The sequence below is a fragment of the Adiantum capillus-veneris genome, chromosome 7 (assembly GCF_014529385.1).
Source record: "Adiantum capillus-veneris isolate H3 chromosome 7, ASM1452938v2, whole genome shotgun sequence".
Lineage (NCBI taxonomy): Eukaryota > Viridiplantae > Streptophyta > Polypodiopsida > Polypodiales > Pteridaceae > Adiantum > Adiantum capillus-veneris.
In genome coordinates this window covers 94,640,378-94,662,429 of record NC_140937.1, presented here as the reverse complement: position 1 = coordinate 94,662,429, position 22,052 = coordinate 94,640,378, and the positions used below count along the sequence as shown (strand labels likewise).

General features: G+C 46.1%; 1 protein-coding gene across 3 annotated transcripts in view; it reads left to right on the top strand.

Moving 5' to 3' along the window:
- The window catches only part of LOC147454245 (diacylglycerol kinase 5-like), a 63,474-nt gene that overhangs the window by 21,350 nt on the left and 20,072 nt on the right, over positions 1 to 22,052 (top strand). For all 3 annotated transcript variants that reach the window (XM_086516249.1, XM_086516248.1, XM_086516251.1), the window contains 4 exons: positions 16,905 to 17,027; positions 17,614 to 17,742; positions 17,813 to 17,898; positions 18,347 to 18,455. In XM_086516249.1, coding sequence (XP_086372375.1) covers positions 16,905 to 17,027; positions 17,614 to 17,742; positions 17,813 to 17,898; positions 18,347 to 18,455 — 447 coding nt within the window. The remainder of the gene's footprint in view (positions 1 to 16,904; positions 17,028 to 17,613; positions 17,743 to 17,812; positions 17,899 to 18,346; positions 18,456 to 22,052) is intronic.

The window sequence follows — 22,052 nt, the reverse complement described above, 5'->3', positions numbered from 1 at the left end:
AATAGCTGGTATAGATCTTGCTCTAGGCGAGCCAAAAATGGCCTCTTGTTCCGTCGCACTAGGCGTCGGAAGTCAATTTGTGACTGTCTGTGAGTGATGTCCCCCAAAAGGACCTCCCTCTGAAGTCTAGCTCTAGTCTCGCGGCATTCCTCATCATACCAGCTGTTCTGGGGCATGCTCCTATAACAGCGTCTCTGCTCAGGCTGGGTGTGTGGGTATGCCTCTGCTGCTGCTGCATCATGTAATGTTAGTTTCAGTATAGTAGTAAGCTCCTCCAGAGGTCGCCCTGGCTCCTCTGTACACAGGCGTCTGTAGATCCCATCTATGTATACAGAGTCCGTCTCCTGCGTGAAGGTGTAGCGAGTAGGGGCTGCTGCCTGTGGCCTGTGTGCTACACTAAACTGAAAAGAGATGGTCAACGACACAAAAGCATGATCCGCTGCCACATCAATAGGTTTGGGTCCAACCGTGAGATCCTGGATACTAGAGATGAGACTTGGCTATGCCATGATATAATCCATTGTGCTGGCTCCATGTCTGCGTGGAAAGCATGTAAAACCCCCCGTAGTGGGAAATCTCTGTAGGCCATTCAAGATGACCAATCCTTGTGCAGTTCCCATGTCTATCAAGTGTCGTCCATACTCAGTATGTTCCCCATCTTGTGATAGTTTGGATAGGCCCGTCTCTGCAACATCCAGCTCTCTCAGCATCTTCTCTGAAGTATCATAAAAAACTGTCTGATGATGGGCAGTCCTCGAATCCCCTAGAATGATGATGTCACCACCTCTAGAGAACTCCCATATGTCATCATCCAAAATAGAAAAGGGGACTATCCTTTGGGTGGTGCATACACGACGTACTCGGGGGAAAGTACAAATAGCAATGTAAAGATATCTGCCCGTCTCTGCTCTCAATCTCACCCACATGTACCTAGCTTGCTCATCCTTGCGAGCTTTATGTATCAATGCATGCAACCCCTCCCTGAATAAACTGCCACTCCTCTTGAGCCCCGCCCTCTATGCTCTGATCGTGTCTCCCGTCTACAGGCTGTCTCCTATCTGTATCCACTAATGTGAGGCATAGACTTCCCAGGGGCTTGATGTGTCTCAGAGTAGAAGGCGATGTCTCTTCCCGTAAAACCATCCTCAAAATCACCCACATCAAAGCGCATAGATCCATTACAATTCCAGGTCGCAACTTTGAGTGTGGTCCCATAGGCCTCACACCGTCATGTGGAGCGTCGCTCTGATATTACCACTCTCCCATCTCGGTAAAAGGCAATCTTACCTTTTTTCCTTGCCGCTCTAATCTCTGGCATTACCTCCTGCAGATGAGCGATCTGTGAGAGGGTAAGGTCATCCCCGAGAAAGATGCCCGTTTTCTTAAGAGTTGGTCTCTTCTTTAAAAAGTCCTTTGCTTCCATGGAGGAAAAACGAAGGATGAGTGCCCTTTCTTTTGAGGTTTCCCCCTTGCTCCCATTTTTCTTGCTGCCCACTCTCCAAGCTCTTGAGTGCATTGATTCATGAACCCCCATCAAAGCCATGAGTTCTTTTACCTCTTCGTCCACATTATCTTTGTCTTTAAGGCTGCAAATTCTCACATGTAGAGAGCGCAGACACCTTCTTTGCTCCTCTTCTAGTGTCAGGTTAATAATGGTGGGTTTGGACGTTGTTTCCTTACTTTTTCCTTTCTTGGCAACCTTAATCCATTTCTCGGCCTCATCTGCCTTCTGTTGAGTTTTTGTAATAACATCCACCCAAGAGGTCGTCATTTCCTTGTGCTGCTCTTCCCCCCTTTGTGATGGCTTGCACTTGCTCTTTGATCGTGTTGAGCTCTTCTATTACTGAAGGTTGCAATTCTCCCTCTTCAAGTATATTTCGTGATCGTGCCTCAGCGAGCTCCCTCTTGAGTGACGCAATCTCTTCGTCTTGGGCCGTCATACGTTCTCCTAGTGTAGTTATCTTGCTTTCTTGGGCCAACACACGTTCTCCGAGCATTTTTATTGTGCCCAATAGGTTGCGGTTGATCTTGTTAATGGTATCGGTCATTTCTTCTTTGCACTTTTGAACTGCATCTTCTAAGGGGTCGGGCTTATCATTTCTGTTTCCTCATGCTTGGTCGCCGCCAAAAACGAGAGGAAATTTGTGACGGTAGTAGGAGACCACACTGCACGCACCACATTATACATACATGTTCTCCTACATTCAACATACATGTTCTCCCACATTAAGCATAATGGCATACATTTGCATTTCCTGCAATTTCTGCAAATCAGAACAAAGTCCCGCTTTCTTCAATTGCATGTTCTGCAATTTCCGAATTTTTTGTAAATTTCTGAATTTTGCGCTCTCTATTTTCTGCAATTTCTGTTTTTCTGCAGGGCTGAAAAGACTGTTTTTGATACTCTGTTTTCTGAAAACGTTAACCTGCACCTGCGGAAGGGGGATTGGCTTAGGGGGGTGGCGCACTGCCTGCAGGTTAGCAAGGGAGGGGAGGGGCTGTAGGTTACGCGAGGGAGGGGGGTGTAGGTTGAGAGAGAGAGAGAGAGAGAGAGAGAGAGAAAATGAACAGCGTGCTCCGAATCTTCTGACATAGCCTTTGTCGATGTTGTGTAGTCCTCCGTAGTCGTGGGCACCTGGATTTCCCCAGTTCAATCGCTCGGTTGATCAGTGTGCCTCTGGTGTGAGACGAGAGGGAGCTCTGCTGTAGGAGTGGCTCTTGCGGCTGTCCCGTGTCTGCTCTGAAGAAGTCTGTGATCCGTCTGTGAGACTGGCTAGCCTCGCCCTTCATCAGGCTATCTCTGTGTCTGCGCAGCTCGAGCAAGAACAAACCCAGGTGTCACAAAACCGGAGCGTACACGAGCACTTGAAAATCTGAAAATTAAAATACTTTGCAAATGTGAGAGAAGGGAGAAGATCGACACAGTATTGGGGACCAGAAGATGGGCTGGTCCCCCCCCGTTAAGAGTATTCTTTTATTTAGGGAGAATTCGTATACAAGCACGAGAACCCGAGGAAACCCCTCCGTTCTGTAATCTTAGACCCGAAGGTCGTGCTTTCCCGTAAAGGGCTTGGGCACAAGGCCGTTCCTTCCTGTAAGGGACTTAGGCGCGAAGCCGTACTTTCCCGTAAGGGACTTAGGCGTGAAGCCGTACTTCCCGTGAAGGGCCTTCCCGAAAGACGGGAGATTCCTGCAAAACAAACCACACAAACACGCGACAACAATTCGTAAGGCGAATCCACAATAGATACCTGTCTCTCTTGCGCGGGAAAAGCGACTTCCGTGCTTCGTAGTCTCGCGATCTCTTGCGGCAGAATCTTCTCTTGCTGATGTTGGTACCTCTCGTGAGTGAGGGCATGTGGTGCTTTTATAGCTCCCTGGCCACGACACGAATAACTGCCCGCGTAGAGATCGCGGCCGTTTTTTTTTTTTTTTTTGCGCTGTTCTACCCGAAATAGGGAGAGAGAATTCGCTGGCTGGTTTTGTTGCTTTATCTTCTAAGTGGCTGCCCACTTATTAAGTGGGCGGCCGGCATATTTTAAAATTGGTATGAACCTGCCCAAAAACTCAATAAAACCTTATAAGTTAAAACCAATGCATTTAACAACACTTCCCAGGCGTCCCTGGATGCCACCACATGCACGAATGCAATGCAAACATAGATTCCTCGCGGGAAAGCGTCTGCCTTCTCGCGATTGTTCCTGCTTTTCGTAAAAAGCTTCATTGAACCCATCTTTATTCTTGTGCTTGCGTTCTTACGCGTATTTTCTTACTCAGTTCGGATTTCCTCCTTAGCCTACGGGATGCCCCCTTACTGATGCACCCGTCACCCATCATGTGACGCATCAGGGGCACTCGTAACCCGGCCCTTTCCACCGAACTTACGGAAACTCCTTCGCGATGTTTACTGTCACCCATCAAATGACTCATCAGAGTTGTCCGTTCTTGATGGCAGTTCCTTTAGCTACAATCTTTTAACAGTTCTTAGTGCACACAATAAAATATCCTAAAAAAGAGATTAATCATTAAAAATAAGAAACTAGTCCAATTAGCAACATCCCTCTGGCTTCTAAACAGTTGACCTCAACTGTAGTGCTTGGACATATACCTCCAGTATCTCGGGATAAGCTGCTAATTCCTCCTGCGTCATCCACTGAGCATCTAGATTCGAATAGTTCTTAAACTTAACCAAATACTTCCGTGTTATCTTTCCGGATTTGAGAGACCGCTCTTGATGACTTATTATTTGCTCCGGTTGGAGTATTTCTTCCGTTTCCTCAACCTCAGGAGGTTCCTCAGCACTAGGCTGGCTTGGAGCCGGTCCCACATACGGCCGGAGTAAACTGACATGGAAAGCATTATGGATCTTCCAATTAGGCTGTAGCGCTTATCGGAACGTGACATCATTTACTCGCTCAGTGATCTTAAACGGCCCATAATAACGGGTAGAAAGTTTTACCACCTTCCCCTTATGAGACGCTTGTTTCTTAAGTCTTGCCTTCTCAAACTTGAGTAAGACTAACTGTCCGACTGTTAAGTCTAGATTCCTTCTGTGCTTGTCTGCAGCTTTCTTATGCTTTTCTTGAGAGCGTAGAATAGCTCTCCTAACTTGCCCGTAGGCTGTGTCCAAGTCCCGGACAAATTCATCTGTTGCAAAGATCTTATCCTTAGTTAAAAGGATGGGTGGAAGCAAAGGCTTACCATATAGAATCTCAAAAGGTGCTTTCCCTGTCGATGAGTGTATGGTATTGTTATACGCATACTCGACAAGAGGCAAATATTTCTCCCAGTCAGATTGCCGGTCTGACACATAAGCTTTTAACATATCCAATACTGTGGAATTGGCTATCTCACTTTGCCCGTCCGTTTGAGGATGGTAGGCAGATGAAAAATTCAGCTTCGTACCAAGATTATCCATCAAGGCACGCCAAAAATTTCTTTCCATGCGAGGATCTCGATCACTCACAATAGACTTAGGCATTCCATGATGCTTAAAGATCTGTGCCAGAAAGACCCTAGCCATATGATCTGCTTTTATCGTTTTCTTGACTGGTATAAAGTGTGCTTGCTTGCTAAACCTGTCCACAATGGTCCAGATCGCGTCATTTCCAGTCTGAGTTCTAGGGAGGTCCATGATGAAGTCCATGGCAATACTTTCCCAGGGTTCATTAGGCACAGGCAAAGGTTGTAGCAACCCAGGCGTCTTATGCCGATCATACTTCACTTTTTGGCAAACCAAACATTCCCTGACATACTTATCAATGTCTGTTTTAAGGCTAGGCCAAAAGAAATATCTTTCCATTGCTAAGGTCGTAGGGAGAATACCCCGATGACCCGCATAAGGCGAAGCGTGTGCTTCATCCATGATCTTCTTTCTTAATGGTTCCGCCACACATATGGCCTGATGGTGGTAGAGATAACCGTCCCGAATGGAATAGGGAAACTCATTCTCTCCACGATGTAGCTTTCCCCAAACGGTGGAGAAGTCTGAATCATTCGGATACAAATCCGGTAGTGCTTCTAATTCTTGATGATACACCGAAGTGATAGCGTTCACCCTTGGCCGCCTAGACAATGCGTCCGCGACCACATTCTTACTCCCAGCCGTGTGAAGGATCTGGAAGTGAAACATAGACAAAAAGTTTGCCCATCTCATCTGCTTCTCAGATATAGTTTCCTTTGCGTAAGAAAATACCGCAAACTCTGGTGATCAGTCTTGATCACAAAATCCGCTCCTAGAAGATAGTGCTTCCAGTTGGATAAGGCGTGAATCACAGCCGTGAGTTCCTTTTCGTAGATTGATGCATGCAACTCTGCATCCTTGAGCCGTCTGCTTTCGTAGGCCACTGCATGGCCTTCTTAGTTTAGCACTGCTCCGATGCAATCGCCTGAAGCATCGCAGTGAACCTCAAATGGTTTTCTTAAGTCAGGCACTATCAAAATAGGTCCATGGCTTAGCAAGTACTTGAGCCGATCAAAAGCTCCTTGTCTCGATCCCTATCTGAAAGGAATCTTCTTCTTTGTCAAGTCATAAAGTGGTCTTGCTACATGAGCAAATCCTCGAACAAACCTTCGATAATATGAACATAATCCCAGAAAGCTACGTACATCATGTACCGTAGTGGGAATAGGCCAATCTTCTACCACTCGGATCTTGGCAGGATCCATACTCACTTGATTGTGAGAGACTATATGGCTGAGGTAGTGTATCTCTGAGAGAAAGAACTCGCTCTTCTTTGCATTCACATGCAACTCATGCTTTCGCAATTCTTGAAACACTAAGTCCAAGTGCTTCCGATGTTCCTCTTCTCACTTAGAGAGGATGAGTATGTCGTCAAAGAATACTCCCGTAAAAGCTCGATACGGGCTGAAAATGCGGTCCATCATGCGATTGAACGTCGCAGGAGCATTTGTCAAGCCGAAAGGCATTACCAAAAATTCATATAGTCCAAAGGTTGTGCGGAAAGCAGTCTTGTGGACATCCTCAGGGGCGATCCGTACCTGGTGATACCCACTCTTTAAGTCTATGCGACTAAAGACACTTGCACCCTGGAACTTATCAAGTATATCATCAATCCGAGGGATCGGAAAGCGATTCTTGATTGTGATCTTGTTTAAAGACCGATAGTCTATGCACATTAGAAACGTGCCATCTTTCTTCTGCACCAGTAGAACTGGAGAGCAGTAGGGTGAAGCACTTGGTCGTACTAACCCTTTCTCTAGAAGCTCGTTGACTTGCTTCAAAATTTCCTCTTGCTGAGCAAGACTCACCCGATAAGGGGGTTGATTGGGAGGCGAGCTACCCGGTATGAGATCTATGCGGTGATCTTCTGGGCGTACCGGAGGGAGTTCATCAGGAAGTGTTTCCTTGAACATCTGGGATTGAGTTCGAGCTTGGTGGTGCGGGTTCCTTCCTTGCGTTCTCTTGCCTCGTAGAGGCTTGTTCTTGCCGTTGCTGCTTTAGCGGGCAGTCCGGTTTCATATGTCCTTTCTCGCCACAGTAGAAGCATCTTCCTTCCTCTCTGAAAGTTTGAAGTTGAATAGGAGAAAGATACTTAGTTTGCTTGCCAGTGCCCTCTGGCTTCTTAGAATGATCATCGTCCCTCGATGGAGGACGTTTTCTTCCTTGGCCCCCTTGGTCATCGTAGACCCCTCTTTGTCTTGCACGGTAAGTGCTATGCTCCATCTTTCTGGGCGTCCCAGTTGAGTGCAAATCCTCAGCAATGATTGCTGACTCCTTCATCCTTTGAAGAGTATCATGCGGATACACCTTCATACTCTTTCGAAGCTGCGGTTGAAGACCCGCTTCGAATTTTCTTTTCTTTTCCTCGTCGGCAATCTTCATGAAGGGAGTGACCTTCAGAAGAACCGACCAATACTTGTCCACATAAGTCGTTACTCTTTCATTCCTTCTGGGCAAGCCAGTCCCATTCCTTCTGTATGTCTTGCTCGAAGTCAGGCGGAAGAAATTGTTCATAAAATTCAGCTTTGAAGCTCTCCCAAGTTCTGGCCTGAGAACCTTCCAGAATCTTGGCTAACCACCAATTACTTGCCGTTTCCTTGAGGTGCATCCCCACATGGCGTAATTTGGATTTTTCTGTGAAGTGCCCATTGGTAAAGGCGACTTCAAACTGTCTGATGAAGGACAGTGCTTTGGAGATGTCTCTCCGTCCATTGTAGGTTTTGAACTTGATGTCCTTGTCGCTTGATTTGAAGACTCTCATGCGATGTTGAGACTTGCGACCTTGCTTCTTGAATCGAGGCTTATCTTTAGGTTGATGTATGGTAGTTGCTTCCTTCTTCTAACGAGATGATCGAGAAGTAGAAGTATAATCAGGAGAGTAAGATGGAGATGAGATAGAGATGTCCTTGCTCTCGTCTAGCAGAGAGAGCGCTTTTTCCTGGCCTTTCCTTGAAGTAGGCCGTTCATTCCGATCCGAAGATCCTTTGTGCACCTCGGCACGTGCTTCTTCTCTTGCCTCCTGTGGTCTCACGCCAACAGTGTTGTCTTGATGCTTGGCTGCATCAGTTCCATTCGTTTTCTTCATTCCGCCCAAAAGCTTTTGGACGTCTTGTAGCAGTAAAATTTGTTGCAACTCCGCAAGCTGAGCTTGCACTTGTTGAAGCTCCTCTTCAACGCTTCTCCCTTGGCTCGACATGGTTCTTCCCGTTCTTCCCGGAATCGTCCTTCTTTGCAGAGAAAGAGAGGAGTCCGAGCTTTGATACCACTGTCACAAAACGGGAGCGTACACGAGCACTTGAAAATCTGAAAATTAAAATACTTTGCAAATGTGAGAGAAGGGAGAAGATCGACACAGTATTGGGGACCAGAAGATGGGCTGGTCCCCCCCCCCCCGGTTAAGAGTATTCTTTTATTTAGGGAGAATTCGTATACAAGCACGAGAACCCGAGGAAACCCCTCCGTTCTGTAATCTTAGACCCGAAGGTCGTGCTTTCCCGTAAAGGGCTTGGGCACAAGGCCGTTCCTTCCCGTAAGGGACTTAGGCGCGAAGCCGTACTTTCCCGTAAGGGACTTAGGCGTGAAGCCGTACTTCCCGTGAAGGGCCTTCCCGAAAGACGGGAGATTCCTGCAAAACAAACCACACAAACACACGACAACAATTCGTAAGGCGAATCCACAATAGATACCTGTCGCTCTTGCGCGGGAAAAGCGACTTCCGTGCTTCGTAGTCTCGCGATCTCTTGCGGCAGAATCTTCTCTTGCTGATGTTGGTACCTCCCGTGAGTGAGGGCATGTGGTGCTTTTATAGCTCCCTGGCCACGACACGAATAACTGCCCGCGTAGAGATCGCGGCCGTTTTTTTTTTTTTTTTTTTTTGCGCTGTTCTACCCGAAATAGGGAGAGAGAATTCGCTGGCTGGTTTTGTTGCTTTATCTTCTAAGTGGCTGCCCACTTATTAAGTGGGCGGCCGGCATATTTTAAAATTGGTATGAACCTGCCCAAAAACTCAATAAAACCTTATAAGTTAAAACCAATGCATTTAACAACACTTCCCAGGCGTCCCTGGATGCCACCACATGCACGAATGCAATGCAAACATAGATTCCTCGTGGGAAAGCGTCTGCCTTCCCGCGATTGTTCCTGCTTTTCGTAAAAAGCCTTCATTGAACCCATCTTTATTCTTGTGCTTGCGTTCTTACGTGTATTTTCTTACTCAGTTCGGATTTCCTCCTTAGCCTACGGGATGCCCCCTTACTGATGCACCCGTCACCCATCATGTGACGCATCAGGGGCACTCGTAACCCGGCCCTTTCCACCGAACTTACGGAAACTCCTTCGCGATGTTTACCGTCACCCATCAAATGACACATCAGAGTTGTCCGTTCTTGATGGCAGTTCCTGTAGCTACAATCTTTTGACAGTTCTTAGTGCACACAATAAAATATCCTAAAAAAGAGATTAATCATTAAAAATAAGAAAATAGTCCAATTAGCAACACCAGGCATCTCTGATCTTCGTATCCCATGACTCTTGAGAGTGTCAAAACCCTAATGGAAGCGGCCTCGTATCTCGTAGTAGACGGGGCAGCGGCATGTATAATGCAGCTCTGGCTTAGGTTCCATGTCACACAAGGGGCATGTCCTGGCCTCTGCTGGTACTCCGCTGTATCTCCCAGTCTCAATCCGCATCTGGTGAGAAGATGTGCGTAACTGGCCAATAGCACATCGTATCCCATGAGACAAGTGGGTATCCATGTATCTGGGTCTCGTCACAAAACCATCTTCTGTAAGCTGGAGCAGGTGGTCTCTGTAGAAAGCCATCTTCGTGCCCAATTCCTGTGCTGGTTGTATCCATGTCCTCCTGGTGTCTAGCTGGGTCAGGTCTTGGCGGATGAGCTTGGTGATCTCTGACTGTGTAAGAGTGAGAGATGGTACATCCAATGAGTACTGGAATGGTGGTAGCCTGTCTATGCTGAACCCATGCGCCTGAAACCATGATGTCATCTCCCCATACCAGCATGTTGTATCTCCTTGTATGGCTAACTGTCGAGAGGACTCAAGTGCTATGCGAGCATATCTGTCTCTAGGAAGTTCCCATGTGGGGTTTATGAAGGAGACTGATCTGGTGAGCGCCTCCACCACTAGTGGGGGGCTGCTAGCTCTGCTCGGATAAATGGCCCGTGGTACTGATGCCTTGGCTCTAATGAGCCGCGAGATCATAGAGACGAGAGGTTTCTCCATGTTCCCCCATCCGTCTGTGCGACCCGGCCTCCCGCGGTGATCCAATGAAGGTCCCCATATCTCAGCTCCATGGAGCAATGCTGAAGCCACCAAAGTGTCAAAGAGCCAGAGCTTCGTTCGGGGCTCCTAAAACTGAACCTGCGAACACATCTTCTCCAATCTACCCAATGCTGCGTGGGCTCTAGTTAGTTTGTTCTCTGCTGCTCTTCTGAGTGAGAATGTAGGTCCGCTAAAAACCACTCCAAGGTAAGTGTAAGCGTCTGTGTACTCCACAGTCTCCTGGCCGTATGTGAATGTAGGTGTTGACCTCCTGATCCATTGTGGGGTGGTATTGAACACCATAACCTTGGTTTTACCAAGGTTGACAGACAAACCACTTTCGTGGGCAAACGTATGCAAAGCATCCAATTGACGTTGCATTCCCTCTAGGGATTCGGAGATCAACACTATATCATCAGCATATAACAAAAGTGGAATCCATGTCCTTGCCAACTGTGCACCTTTATCCCCATCGCTATCAATGTAGTCAGAAACCTCATCCACATACATACCGAAAAGAGTAGGAGAGAGCGGGCAGCCCTACTTCACCCCAATAGTGGAGTGAACCGGTGTAGAAAGTCCCTCCGGGGTGCGTACATGCCCTACTACTGATCTGTACAATTCCATGATCCCCCAAATGAGCTTTCCTGTAATCTGCGCATCAATCTAGCTCTGGGTACTGTGTCAAAAGCTTTGCGGAAGTCCACAAAGCTACAATAGATCCGTCTCCCATGAGATCTGCCTGCCCAGTTGCACGCATTCCTTCCCTCTCTGCCCATCTACTCAACTGTTGCTCAAGAATGGATGCATACAACCGTGCCAGTGTGTGCCCAATCATAATAGTGTGATAATTCCCAGGCTCCATGGGGTCTCCTGACTTGAAGATAGGTACTATCGTAGATAGGCTCCAAGTGTCCGGTAGGCCGTCACACATGGCACGGTTAAACATAACTGCTAGAAGCTCTGCTAGTAGGTCTTTGGCATGCATGAAATGCTCAGCGACTAAGCCATCATGATCATATGCTCTCCCAATCCTCATCCTGTCAATAGCTTTCTTCACCATCTCAGCGGTGAAAAAAATACATGTGTGTGGGCATGGATCGGGGGGGTTGGGGAGGGGCGGCTGTCCAGCTACTGTGTACAAAGATGATGCGTACTGACCCCAGGTCTCTGTGGAGGAAATAGCAGGGAGGGGGGAACTGCTCATGAAAGAGCCGCCACGCCTCACACGAGTCCTGACTCAAGAATAGCTGATATAGATCCTGCTCGAGTCGCCCTCTTCTTCGGCCGCACCAGGCGTCGGAAGTCAATCTGTGACTGTCTGTGAGTGACGTCCCCCAAAAGCACCTCTCTCTGAAGTCTGGCTCTAGTCTAGCAGCACTCCTCATCGTACCAGCTGTTCTGAGGCATGCTCCCTGATCGGCGGCTCTGCTCAGGCTGGGTGTGTGGGTATGCTTCTGCTGCTGCATCATGTAATGTCTGTGTCAGTATAGTAGTTAGCTCCTCCAGAGGTCGCCCCGGGTCCTCAGTGCATAGGCGTCTGTAGATCCCGTCCATGTATACAGAATCCGTCTCCCGTGTGAATGTGTAGCGAGTAGGGGCTGCTACCTGTGGCCTGTGTGCTACACTAAACTGGAAAGAGATGGTCATCGACACCAGAGCATGATCCACTGCCACCCCGACCGGTCTGGGCCCAACTGTGAGATCCTGGATACTAGAGATGAGATTCGGCTGTGCCATGACATAGTCCACTGTGCTGGCTCCATGTCTGTGTGGGAAGCATGTAAAACCTCCCGCAGCAGGAAATCTCTGTAGGCCGTTCAAGATGGCCAATCCATGTGCGGTGCCCATGTCTATCAGGTGTCGCCTATACTCAGTATATTCCACATCGTGTGATAGTCTGGACAGGCCAGTCTACAACATCTAGCTCTCTTAGCATCTCCTTTGAAGTATCATAAAACACTGCCTGGTGATGGGCAGTCCTAGCATTGAAGTCCCCTAGGATGATAATGTCACCATCCCTAGAGAACTCCCATATGTCATCATCCAAAATAGAGAAAGGGGACTGTCCTCTGGGTGATGCATAGATTGATGTACTCGGGGGAAAGTAGCAAATAGCTAGGTAGAGATATCTGCCTGTCTCTGCTTTCAATCTCACCCACATGTACCTAGCCTGCTCATCCCTGCGGGCTATATGTATCAGTGGGTGCAGATCCTCTCTAAATAACATTGCCACTCCCCCCGAGCCCCGCCCTCTGTGCTCTGAGCGTGTCTCCTGTCTGTAAGCTGTCTCCCACCTGTATCCACTGATGTGAGGCATGGATTTCCCAGGGGCCTGGTGTGTCTCAGAGTAAAAGATGATGTCTCTTCCAGTAAAGCTATCCTCAAAAGCACCCACATCAAGACGCATAGATCCATTACAGTTCCAGGCAGCCACTTTGAGTGTGGTCCCATAAGTCTCGCACCGTCATGTGGAGCGTCGCTCTAGTATTACCACTTTTCCATCTCGGTAAAAGGCAATCTTGCCTTTTCCCCTTGCCGCTCTAATCTCCGGCATTACTTCCTGCATATGAGCGATCTGCGAGAGGGTGAGATCATCACCGAGAAAGATGCCAGTCTCTTTAAGAGTTTGTCTTTTCTTCAAGAAGGACTTCTTCGCTTCCATGGAGGGAAAACGGAGGATGAGTGCTCTTTCTTTTGAGGTTTCTCCACTGCTTCCATTTTTCTTTATGTTGCCCACTCTCCATGCCCTTGTGTGCGTCGGCTCATGAACCCCCATGAAGGCTGTGAGTTCTTATACTTCTTCGTCCACATTGCCTTTGTCTTTAAGACCGCAAATTCTCACATGTAAAGCGCGCACCCGTCTTCTTTGCCCCTCCTCTAGTGTCTGATTAATGATAGTGGGTGTGGACGTGGGCGTTATCTCCTTGCCTTTTCCTTTCTTGGCCACCTTGATCCATTTCTCAGCTTCATCCGCCTTCTGTTGAGTTTTGGTAAGAACATCCACCCAAGAAGTCGTCATTTCCTTGTGTTGCTCTTCTCCCTCTTTGATGGCCCGTACTTGCTCCTTGATCGTGTTGATTTCTTCGATTACTGAGGGTTGCAGTTCGCCCTCTTCCAGTGTGTTTCTTGATCGTGATTCGGCGAGATCTTTCTTGAGTGACGCAATCTCTTCCTCTTGAGTCGTCACTCGGTCTTCCAACGTACTTATCTTGCTCTCTTGGATCAACACGCGTCCTTCGAGCATGTTTATTGTGCCCAAGAGATTTTGGTTCATCTTGGTAATGATCTCCGTCATTTCCTCTTTGCACTTTTGAATGGCATCCTCTAGGGGGTCGGCTTTATCGTTCAGCTTCTTCATGCTTGATCGCCGTCCGCAAAGGAGTCACTAAACGTACGTGTGCACCCACACTAGCAGCGGGCGCGGTAGCTGGGCGAGTGGGGGAGCGTGAGGCGGTATGGCAAGGGAGGGGCAGCGATAGAGTATAGACGAGAGAGAGAGAGAGAGAGAGAGAGAGAGAGAGAGAGAGAGAGAGAGAGAGAGAGAGAGAGAGAGAGAGAGAGAGAGAGAGAGAGAGTAGGGGGGAGCAATGTTAGAGAACCGGGGTATAGTGTATTTTAACTGGCTGAAATTGCAAAATCCCGGCTAGATTTTGAGCTTGCCTTTAAGAAAACCGGACAAGTTTTAGTGGAAATACTGGCAAAAGCTTCAAATTTTAACCTAAAACCCTGAAAGCTTTCAAGCTTGCCCTTATTTTCTTCGGATAGGAAAAATGTATTTTTCTAGCCTTGGGGGAGGGTGGACCAGCGCGTAGAGAGAGAAAAAGGGACAGCGATCGCGTAGAGAGAGAAAGGGGGGGGGGGGGACAAAAGAGAGAGAGAGAGAGAGAGAGAGAGAGAGAGAGAGAGAGAGAGAGAGGAAATGAAACGTTATATTAACTTCTTCAAAAGGCCAAAATGACCTATGATACCAAAATGTTACATCCATGTGTGAATCTAGTACAGTGTCTAGGGAACATAAAAATAAAAATAAATGAGGGTACCTAGAGTGGGTAGGTATGTAAGTCTAACCTTCATCTATACATCGGCTAAAAGCATATGGGGAGGGGTACAATCATATGTGGGCTAATGAGGTGCACAATGGAGAAAGCATACAATCCATGAACTCTCTCATGGGTCTTTGCAATATGGCCTCAATGTTCTCCATGGTTAGCTCTCGGGGGGGGGGGGGGGGGGGGGGGGGGCGCGTTCTTGATGTGGGGGGGTGCGTGTTCTTGATGTCGCTCAAAGATGCTCCATAGCCTCCAATATATACCTTGTCTACGATGTGAAGGTCCTCGTATCCTCGGGCATTGTGAGCATCCAAGGTAGATGGCTGTCACAAACGGGAGCGCATAACAATATAAAATATACTCAGATAAATAGAATTTATCACTTAATACTGAAGCCAAAGGATATAGAGAGAAATAAATAGAGAGAGAGAGAGAGAGAGAGAGAGAGAGAGAGAGAGAGAGAGTGAGAAGATCGACACAGTACTGGGGACCAAAAGATGGGCTGGTCCCCCCCCTTAAAGAGAATTCTTTATTAGGGAGCATCTTTTTACAAGCACAAGAACCGGAGAAAACCCCTCCGTTCTAAATCTCTGACTCGATGGTCGTTCCTTCCCGTAAGGGAAATCCGAGAGACAAGCTCTCAATCCTTTTTCCGTCTGTACTCGGAGTCGAAACTCCACAGACAATTTCCGAATTCCGTTCCCAGAATTCCCAAGCGTAGGCCGAAGCCTTCTCGCTTCTCCTTCGCGATGAAGTACCTGCAAACACACACGCAAACACGCGACAACAATTCGTATGGCGAATCCACAATAGATACATGTCGCTCTTGCACGGGAAAAGCGACTTCCGTGCTTCGTAGTCTCGCGATCTCTTGCATTATCTGGCGGCAGAGTCTTCTCTTGCTGACGTTGGTAACCTCCCTTCAGTGAGGGCATGTGGTGCTTTTATAGCTCCTTCACCACGGCACAATCACCACGGCACGAATAGCTGCTCGCGAAGAGATCGCGGCCGTTTTTTTTTTTTCTGTTCTACCCGAAATAGGGAGAGAGAATTCGCTGGCTGGTTTTGTTGCTTTATTTTCTAAGTGGCTGCCCACTTATTAAGTGGACGGCCGGCATATTTTTAAAATTGGTTTGAACTTGCCCAAAAACTCAATAAAACCTTATAAGTTAAAAACAATGCTTTCACAGCACTTCCCAGCGTCCCTGGATGCAACCACATGTACGAATGCAATGCAAACATAGATTCCTCGCGGGAAAGCGTCTGCTCTTTCCGAAAAACTCGTTAAAATATCCGCTTTTTAAGAAAAGCTTCTCAGAACCCATCTTTATTCTTGTGCTTGCGTCTTTACGCGTATTCCTCTTTCCAGTTTGGATTTCCTCTCGACAATGGATATCCCCTTTCTGATGCACCCGTCACCCACCTTGTGACGCATCAGGAATACCCATCACCTAGTCCTTTCCTACCGAACTTATGGTACAATCCCCTTCACGATGCTCTATGTCACCCATCCTATGACGCATCAGAGATGTCCGTTCCTGGATGGTCGGATACTTCTTCCCGATGCTCCGGCTCCCTGTCACCCATCCGATGTGACGCATCAGAAGTACCCGTTCCTGGTGGCCTTACAGATATTCCCGTTCACAGTGCTCCCATCATTACTTTGAATGACGCACTAGGAATACTTTGTACTGGGATGTCTCTAGTGAGAAAAACCCTCCCACTTAAAATTCCAATAATTCATTTAGAATTACTTTTCCTTGATGTTCCAAGCGAGAAAACCCTCTCACTTATAAATCCAATACTTCATTTAGAATTATTTTTCTGTTAGAGATAAAGCCAATTTAGCAACAATGGCTCAATCAAGAAGGATGCCCCAATGAGGGTGTGACTGGGTAACGTGTGGTGGGCAATCCCGAGTAGTCCCACCGTAAAAAGTAGCGATCTGCTTTTGCACGGATCCTCTATATGTAGGTCCTCTGATTCTAAGGGTAGTCTCTCCGAGTCTATGGATCTCCTGCAAGAACAAACCTAGGCACCTCTGATCATAGTAATCCATGATGCAGGATAAGGGGCCAAGGCCCTCTTTGAATAAGCAAGAAAAGACCTAAGCACAGCAGTAGCGAATGGCGTCGTTTTTGTATTTACAACAGATAGTGTAGGATATAAATTAGTCTTTCACTTTATTTCATTTTGAATCTGCTCTCTTCCATCAGTTTATGTTCTTCTATTGATTGTATGATTTATGCAAGGGTTTTAGCTTTGGAAGTTCATACCTTTTGGACCGTAATTCTGCAACTAATGGATGGCCGACCCTCTTTGGAGCTTTCCAACCTTCAAACTTTTGTGGTGCAGTCGGAGTTTACTTTGGCAGAGATGCATGCCACTTCAAGTGTCAACTGCCCATAAGAAAATATTCTCAGACAATGTTAGTTTTAGATACAGGCTACGAATTTTAATGTGAATCATAATTCCAATTTATCAATATTTATTAGAGTGTTGAACTTTAAAACGTTTGTAGCGCCTATTTCAGCATTTACTTTTATGTGCTGGAGATGGTTGCAAGTTAAAAACATCATGTAATTACGTGTGTTACCTCTATACTTGCAGGTTGTAGATCTGAATGAGGTTCAGCCGGAAACTTTACTTCGGAGAGTCCTAGGTGGCCTAGACAGACTTTGCAAAGAAGGTGACCACATTGCTGCTGCTGTGAATGAAAACTTGAGGATCATCGTAAGGAAATTTTTGAGAAGTATTTTCTTACCTGAATCAAAGTTGAGCATTCAAATTATGAGGCTTGGCAAATGCAAGCTGGAAACTTTGCAGTATTGATTTCTTTTCCAGTTGTATACCTTTTTTACTTTCTCAACCTTCTTGTTGAGGTGCATTTGGCAGAATTAATATCTTATTTAAGGATTCATCATATTTACATGTTACAAGGGTTGGAAAACGAGAAAGGAAAAGGGGGAGGGGGGTTCATGACCAGGAGCAGGACGTCCCTAATTTGTGATGCAACTCTATAAAAACAAGGTCGACACTCCTCTGCTTTTTCCATCAAGGACCTCAACCTTGTTGTTATACCCAGAGAAGAGTCTGAGGATTGAAGTTTTCAAGGACCATTGTAGCTTAGATTTGGTTTTGTGCCAAAGGTCTGTTGCTATTCTTAGTGATGAGTAAGTAGGAGGGTTGATCAGCTAGCTTTGTTAACACACAAGGAGATGTTGCAGTGTGGTCCAGGAGACTCGTTTAGTTGCTGTGTAGGTAGAAGCAAAGTCATAATAAGATAGGAAGATCTTAGACAAGATTGGATTGAATGCAGGTTGCAGGAGGAGACGGCACTATAGGATGGGTGCTTGGAACCCTTGCAAACATGAAGCTGTCTCATACACCTCCTGTTGCACCTATTCCCTTTGGCACTGGAAACAATTTTCATTTTTCCTTCGGATGGGTATGAATCACACATTTCATGCACTCACATCATAGTTGCAAATATAATTATTACAAGGAATTTATTTCAGGGAAGAAAGAATGTTGGGACAGACTTGAATTCTGTCAGATCACTACTCATTGATGTTGCAAAGGCGAGAGTCCTGCCAATTGACAGGTTGTGCATCCTGGAAACTCAATGATTTATTCTCAAGTCTCAAACAATGTCTATTAGATTCACTATCTTGTATGTTGAAACAACTTTCAATATTCCTGTTTTTGAGTCCAATTTACATTTTTCAGCATCAAATTTGATGAGCTCCAAAACTGTTTTTTATTTTTAACAATTGACTGGCGCAATTTTTGTATAAAGAATTGAAGAAAATAGCTCATACTTACCGCATATTTGGAGTTGCTATTTTGCTAATATACTTATTGGCCTCAAGCGTGCCATGGGCTGACTTTGGATGTGCTTGATTCTTTCAATTTTATTGTGCAATGAGGCTGAAATATTGGATCAATCTTTGGGTTCCATGTGTTGCTACTTGTTACCAGTGATGATCTTCCATAGAAAGGCTCTTCCATGATCTTTATCAGTTTTAATTCTTTTGGAATTGCTCTTGCAGCTGGCTTGCTACCATGAAGGTGCCTGTTGCATCCAAGGAGACTTTGGAACATATTACAATGCCTCAACCTATGCATGCTTTGGATCTTCCTTCTTCTCCGAATAATAAGGTATGACAATATGCGGTCAAACAATCTTCTAGACCTGAAATTATTTGCTCATCTGAGCAGCAAAATAGGCTATTGTTTGTGTCTGCCGCTAGTTTCTCAATCTAAATCTAGACTATTGTGGAATGATTTCTAGATTTCAGTAGGATTTCCATTTTTGAAAGCTACTTTGTGCTTTTGTACAACCTCGGCCCTGCCACACAATTCATATTACAGCTTTTTTTTTTCATTTTTTCACAAACAGTGGCCTGCTTTTTTTCTATCAAGTATAATAAGAAGCCTTTTTTCCATGTTTAATTTACCTGCTTCGTATACTTGAAAGTGGTATTTCTGTTATGTCAAAGGTGATTGTGAAAACAAGATCAATCTACCTCTTTCTTATAGTCTTAGGCTGAGTGAAAACTACTCATTTGAATCATCTATCTGACAGCTTCACATAGTTTTCAATAATAAAATGTTCTGCTAAATGCTATTGCAAGTCCAACACATTGACTGCTCTTTTAAGCAGACGCTGTTATGGCGTACTACCTTATTTTTCTAGATGTAGTGCCGAGATTTTAGCAGGGATTCCCAAAGAAGCATGCATGTTTTAGATGAGGATGGCTGCTCGTCGATCATTTCATGAATTACAGATGCAATCATTTTTTGTGATTTTAAACATATGTACACTGGACAATAGCCAAGATTTGTGATCATCACTATTTAACATGGGAAGGCAGAGGGTGTCTTTTAAACATGAATCTTTTTAATATCATCGTTCTTGGTTGTTCAGAAAAGCCATTATCATGTGGATACAATCTATAAGATTATTTAGTCGGTTAAGTAGTTATCTGTCTATTTGTGTGGATTGGATTGATCATTTAATGGATAAGCCCTTTAAAGTATTATTTAACGTGATTGATGTTAGCGGCACAAAGTATTTTGCACTCCTAATTATTTACGGAGATGGGCAACTTACAGTCATATTAACACTGGTCTCTTACAAAAGGGTCACTTGGGTAAATGAAAAGGTGGGTTGTATCTAAAACTATTAGGTATATGAGATAGAGCCATTATGGGTTTAGAAAAAGGGAAACTCAGGAGGGTGATAGAAACACAGTTCGTTCAAATTATGAATCAACTCTATACAAATCGTGAACACTGCCGGACAGAGGAAATGCAAACACGTGTCCGAGGGAGGGGGGGATCCCTCCCTCCATTATATATAATATAGACAAAGCCAATGATTGAGCAACTACTTCTTGGAGCTTCTCACCCCTTGTCATCCTCGAGATGATGCTGATGATAGCAGCGTGGAGCTTCACACACACATCCAACTTGTCGAAGTTGCTGGTGATTGCGTGCACACTTCATCCACAATCATCACATACAAAGCTTTGAGCCGCTTGCTAGCAAGGTAAATATCTACTAACTAGCTTTTGATTAGTGAGTGGAAAACAATGATGTCACCATCTTGCCATTGATCGCCATCAATGCCATGCTGCCTTAGGATCATTGCCACCAGCAAGCAGGTCTCCACACAGCCCCGACTTAGTTCACCTGCCCTATCGCTAGCCCTGCATGGCTACTGACTGGCGAGGTCGGGCCAAGACCACATCTTCAAACTCGTGTAAAATTAGCATGCAATAATCCGGTTCAAAGCGCAAGCAAACCCGTCGAAAGTAATCATTGCTTCAAATCATAACTAACAATAAATCCTAAGGCAAGCAAGCATATTAAATCATGCCCAAAAAGGACACACTGCATGATGGCAGAGAGATACGGCCAAAGAGAGTGATTGAAAGACAGTATGAGAATCTTTTGCAGCTTCTAAAGACACGGAAATACACTTTCAATAATGTCATACATTCATACCCTTAGGAAAACGATGGGAATCTGCTGCTTTTGAGAAATGCATACTGAAGTGTAGATGCGGACCTGCCATCTAGCTACAGCTATCGCACTGCATACTGCCAGGTTCAACTGAAGCCAAATCACTCTTGAACTTTGATAGTTCACCGCTTTTGCCGTACTTGATAGCTTTTAGTTTCCTTCAGCTCCATGATACCTATCACAGCATCGTTGAGCACAATGGAGCCTACCATGGGATTGCCTGCACTTGACGTTGTATCCAGCCACCCATGTGCCTTGGATGCTTTAATCTTTTGATTGGACAGGGTAGAGATAGAGAGAGAATGGGAATGCCATAGGAGGACCAACTCAAGGAGCAGGTGCGCAGCATTGGGGGCGGTTTGGGGTGCAGAGGTGCCAAGTTGTGTCGGCGGTGGCCAAACATAGACGGGGAATGGGAGAGGGCTTGCCTGCCTCCCTCATCAACTTGCTACCTCGACTCCTCTCTTGGAACCCTTGCCGTTTTGCTGCTATTGGCCCCTTTGAAAGCACCTTGCTGCTGCCTACTACCTGCCACCATCAAGCCTGTTTATGTTAAACGTTCGAGTCATCTGCTCATCATAGCATACCTTGCTATCCATAGAGCCCTGTCGTGAACTGCCCATTGCAATCTGATGCCGCCAATTCAGGCCCAATGCCCACTATCAAGCTCTACTTCTCTCGGGGCTCCGCATGCCTCCCTCCACCTCTCTGTGGCAAAGGCTGGTGGGATATGTGTGATGAATGTGTGTGTGTGTGAGAGAGAGAGAGAGAGAGAGAGAGAGAGAGAGAGAGAGAGAGAGAGAGAGAGAGAGAGAGAGAGAGAGAGAAATGAAATGAAATGTTATATTAACGTCTTCAAAAGGCCATAGTGACCTATGAGACCAGAAAGTTACAAGGTGGTGGATCTGATACAAAGTCAGAGTAACAAAATAACAACAGTACAAAACAAAGATATATACTATGGGATCCTAGATTGGTCGATGTGAACTAAGCAAAAAGCTAAGCAAAAATGGACGGCTTGCTGGGATAGTTGAATCACAAGAGATCTAGCATCGGTCTTTGGCGGATCTCATCAATCTCCTCCATGGTTAGTAGTCTGACCGGGCGTCGTGCATGCCTGGCCAGCGTGCTCCGAATCTTCTGACGTAGCCTTCGTCGATGCTGTGTAGTCCTCCCATAGCAGAGCTCCCCCTCGTCTCACACTAGAGGCACACTGATCGACCGAGCGATTGAACTGGGGAAATCCAGGCGCCCATGACTGAGAGAGAGAGAGAGAGAGAGAGAGAGAGAGAGAGAGAGAGAGAGAGAGAGAGAGAGAGAGAGAGAGAGAGAGAGAGAGAGAGAGAGAGAGAGAGAGATGAAATGAAATGAAATGATATATTAACGTCTACAAAAGGCCAAAATGACCTATGAGACCAAACTGATTACAATGATGAGTCTAGTACCAAGTCTGGGTACAAACAAAGAAAACTACAAACTAAAAACTGAGATAGGAGTGCTGCCGACTCCTATGGGTGGCTGATAAGCTGAGCAATGGTATCATGCCACAAAGGTACAAAGTGGGGATAAGTGTCACCATGATACAATATAGCAGTAGCATGAAGCCTATCCTGATCGACACTCTGGGTGTCGTGCTAGTATCCTGTGGATCCTCTGCCGCAATCTCCTCCGGTGCTGCGTGGCTCCCCTCCTCAGTCGCGGTCGTCTCGATCTCCCCAACTCTATAGC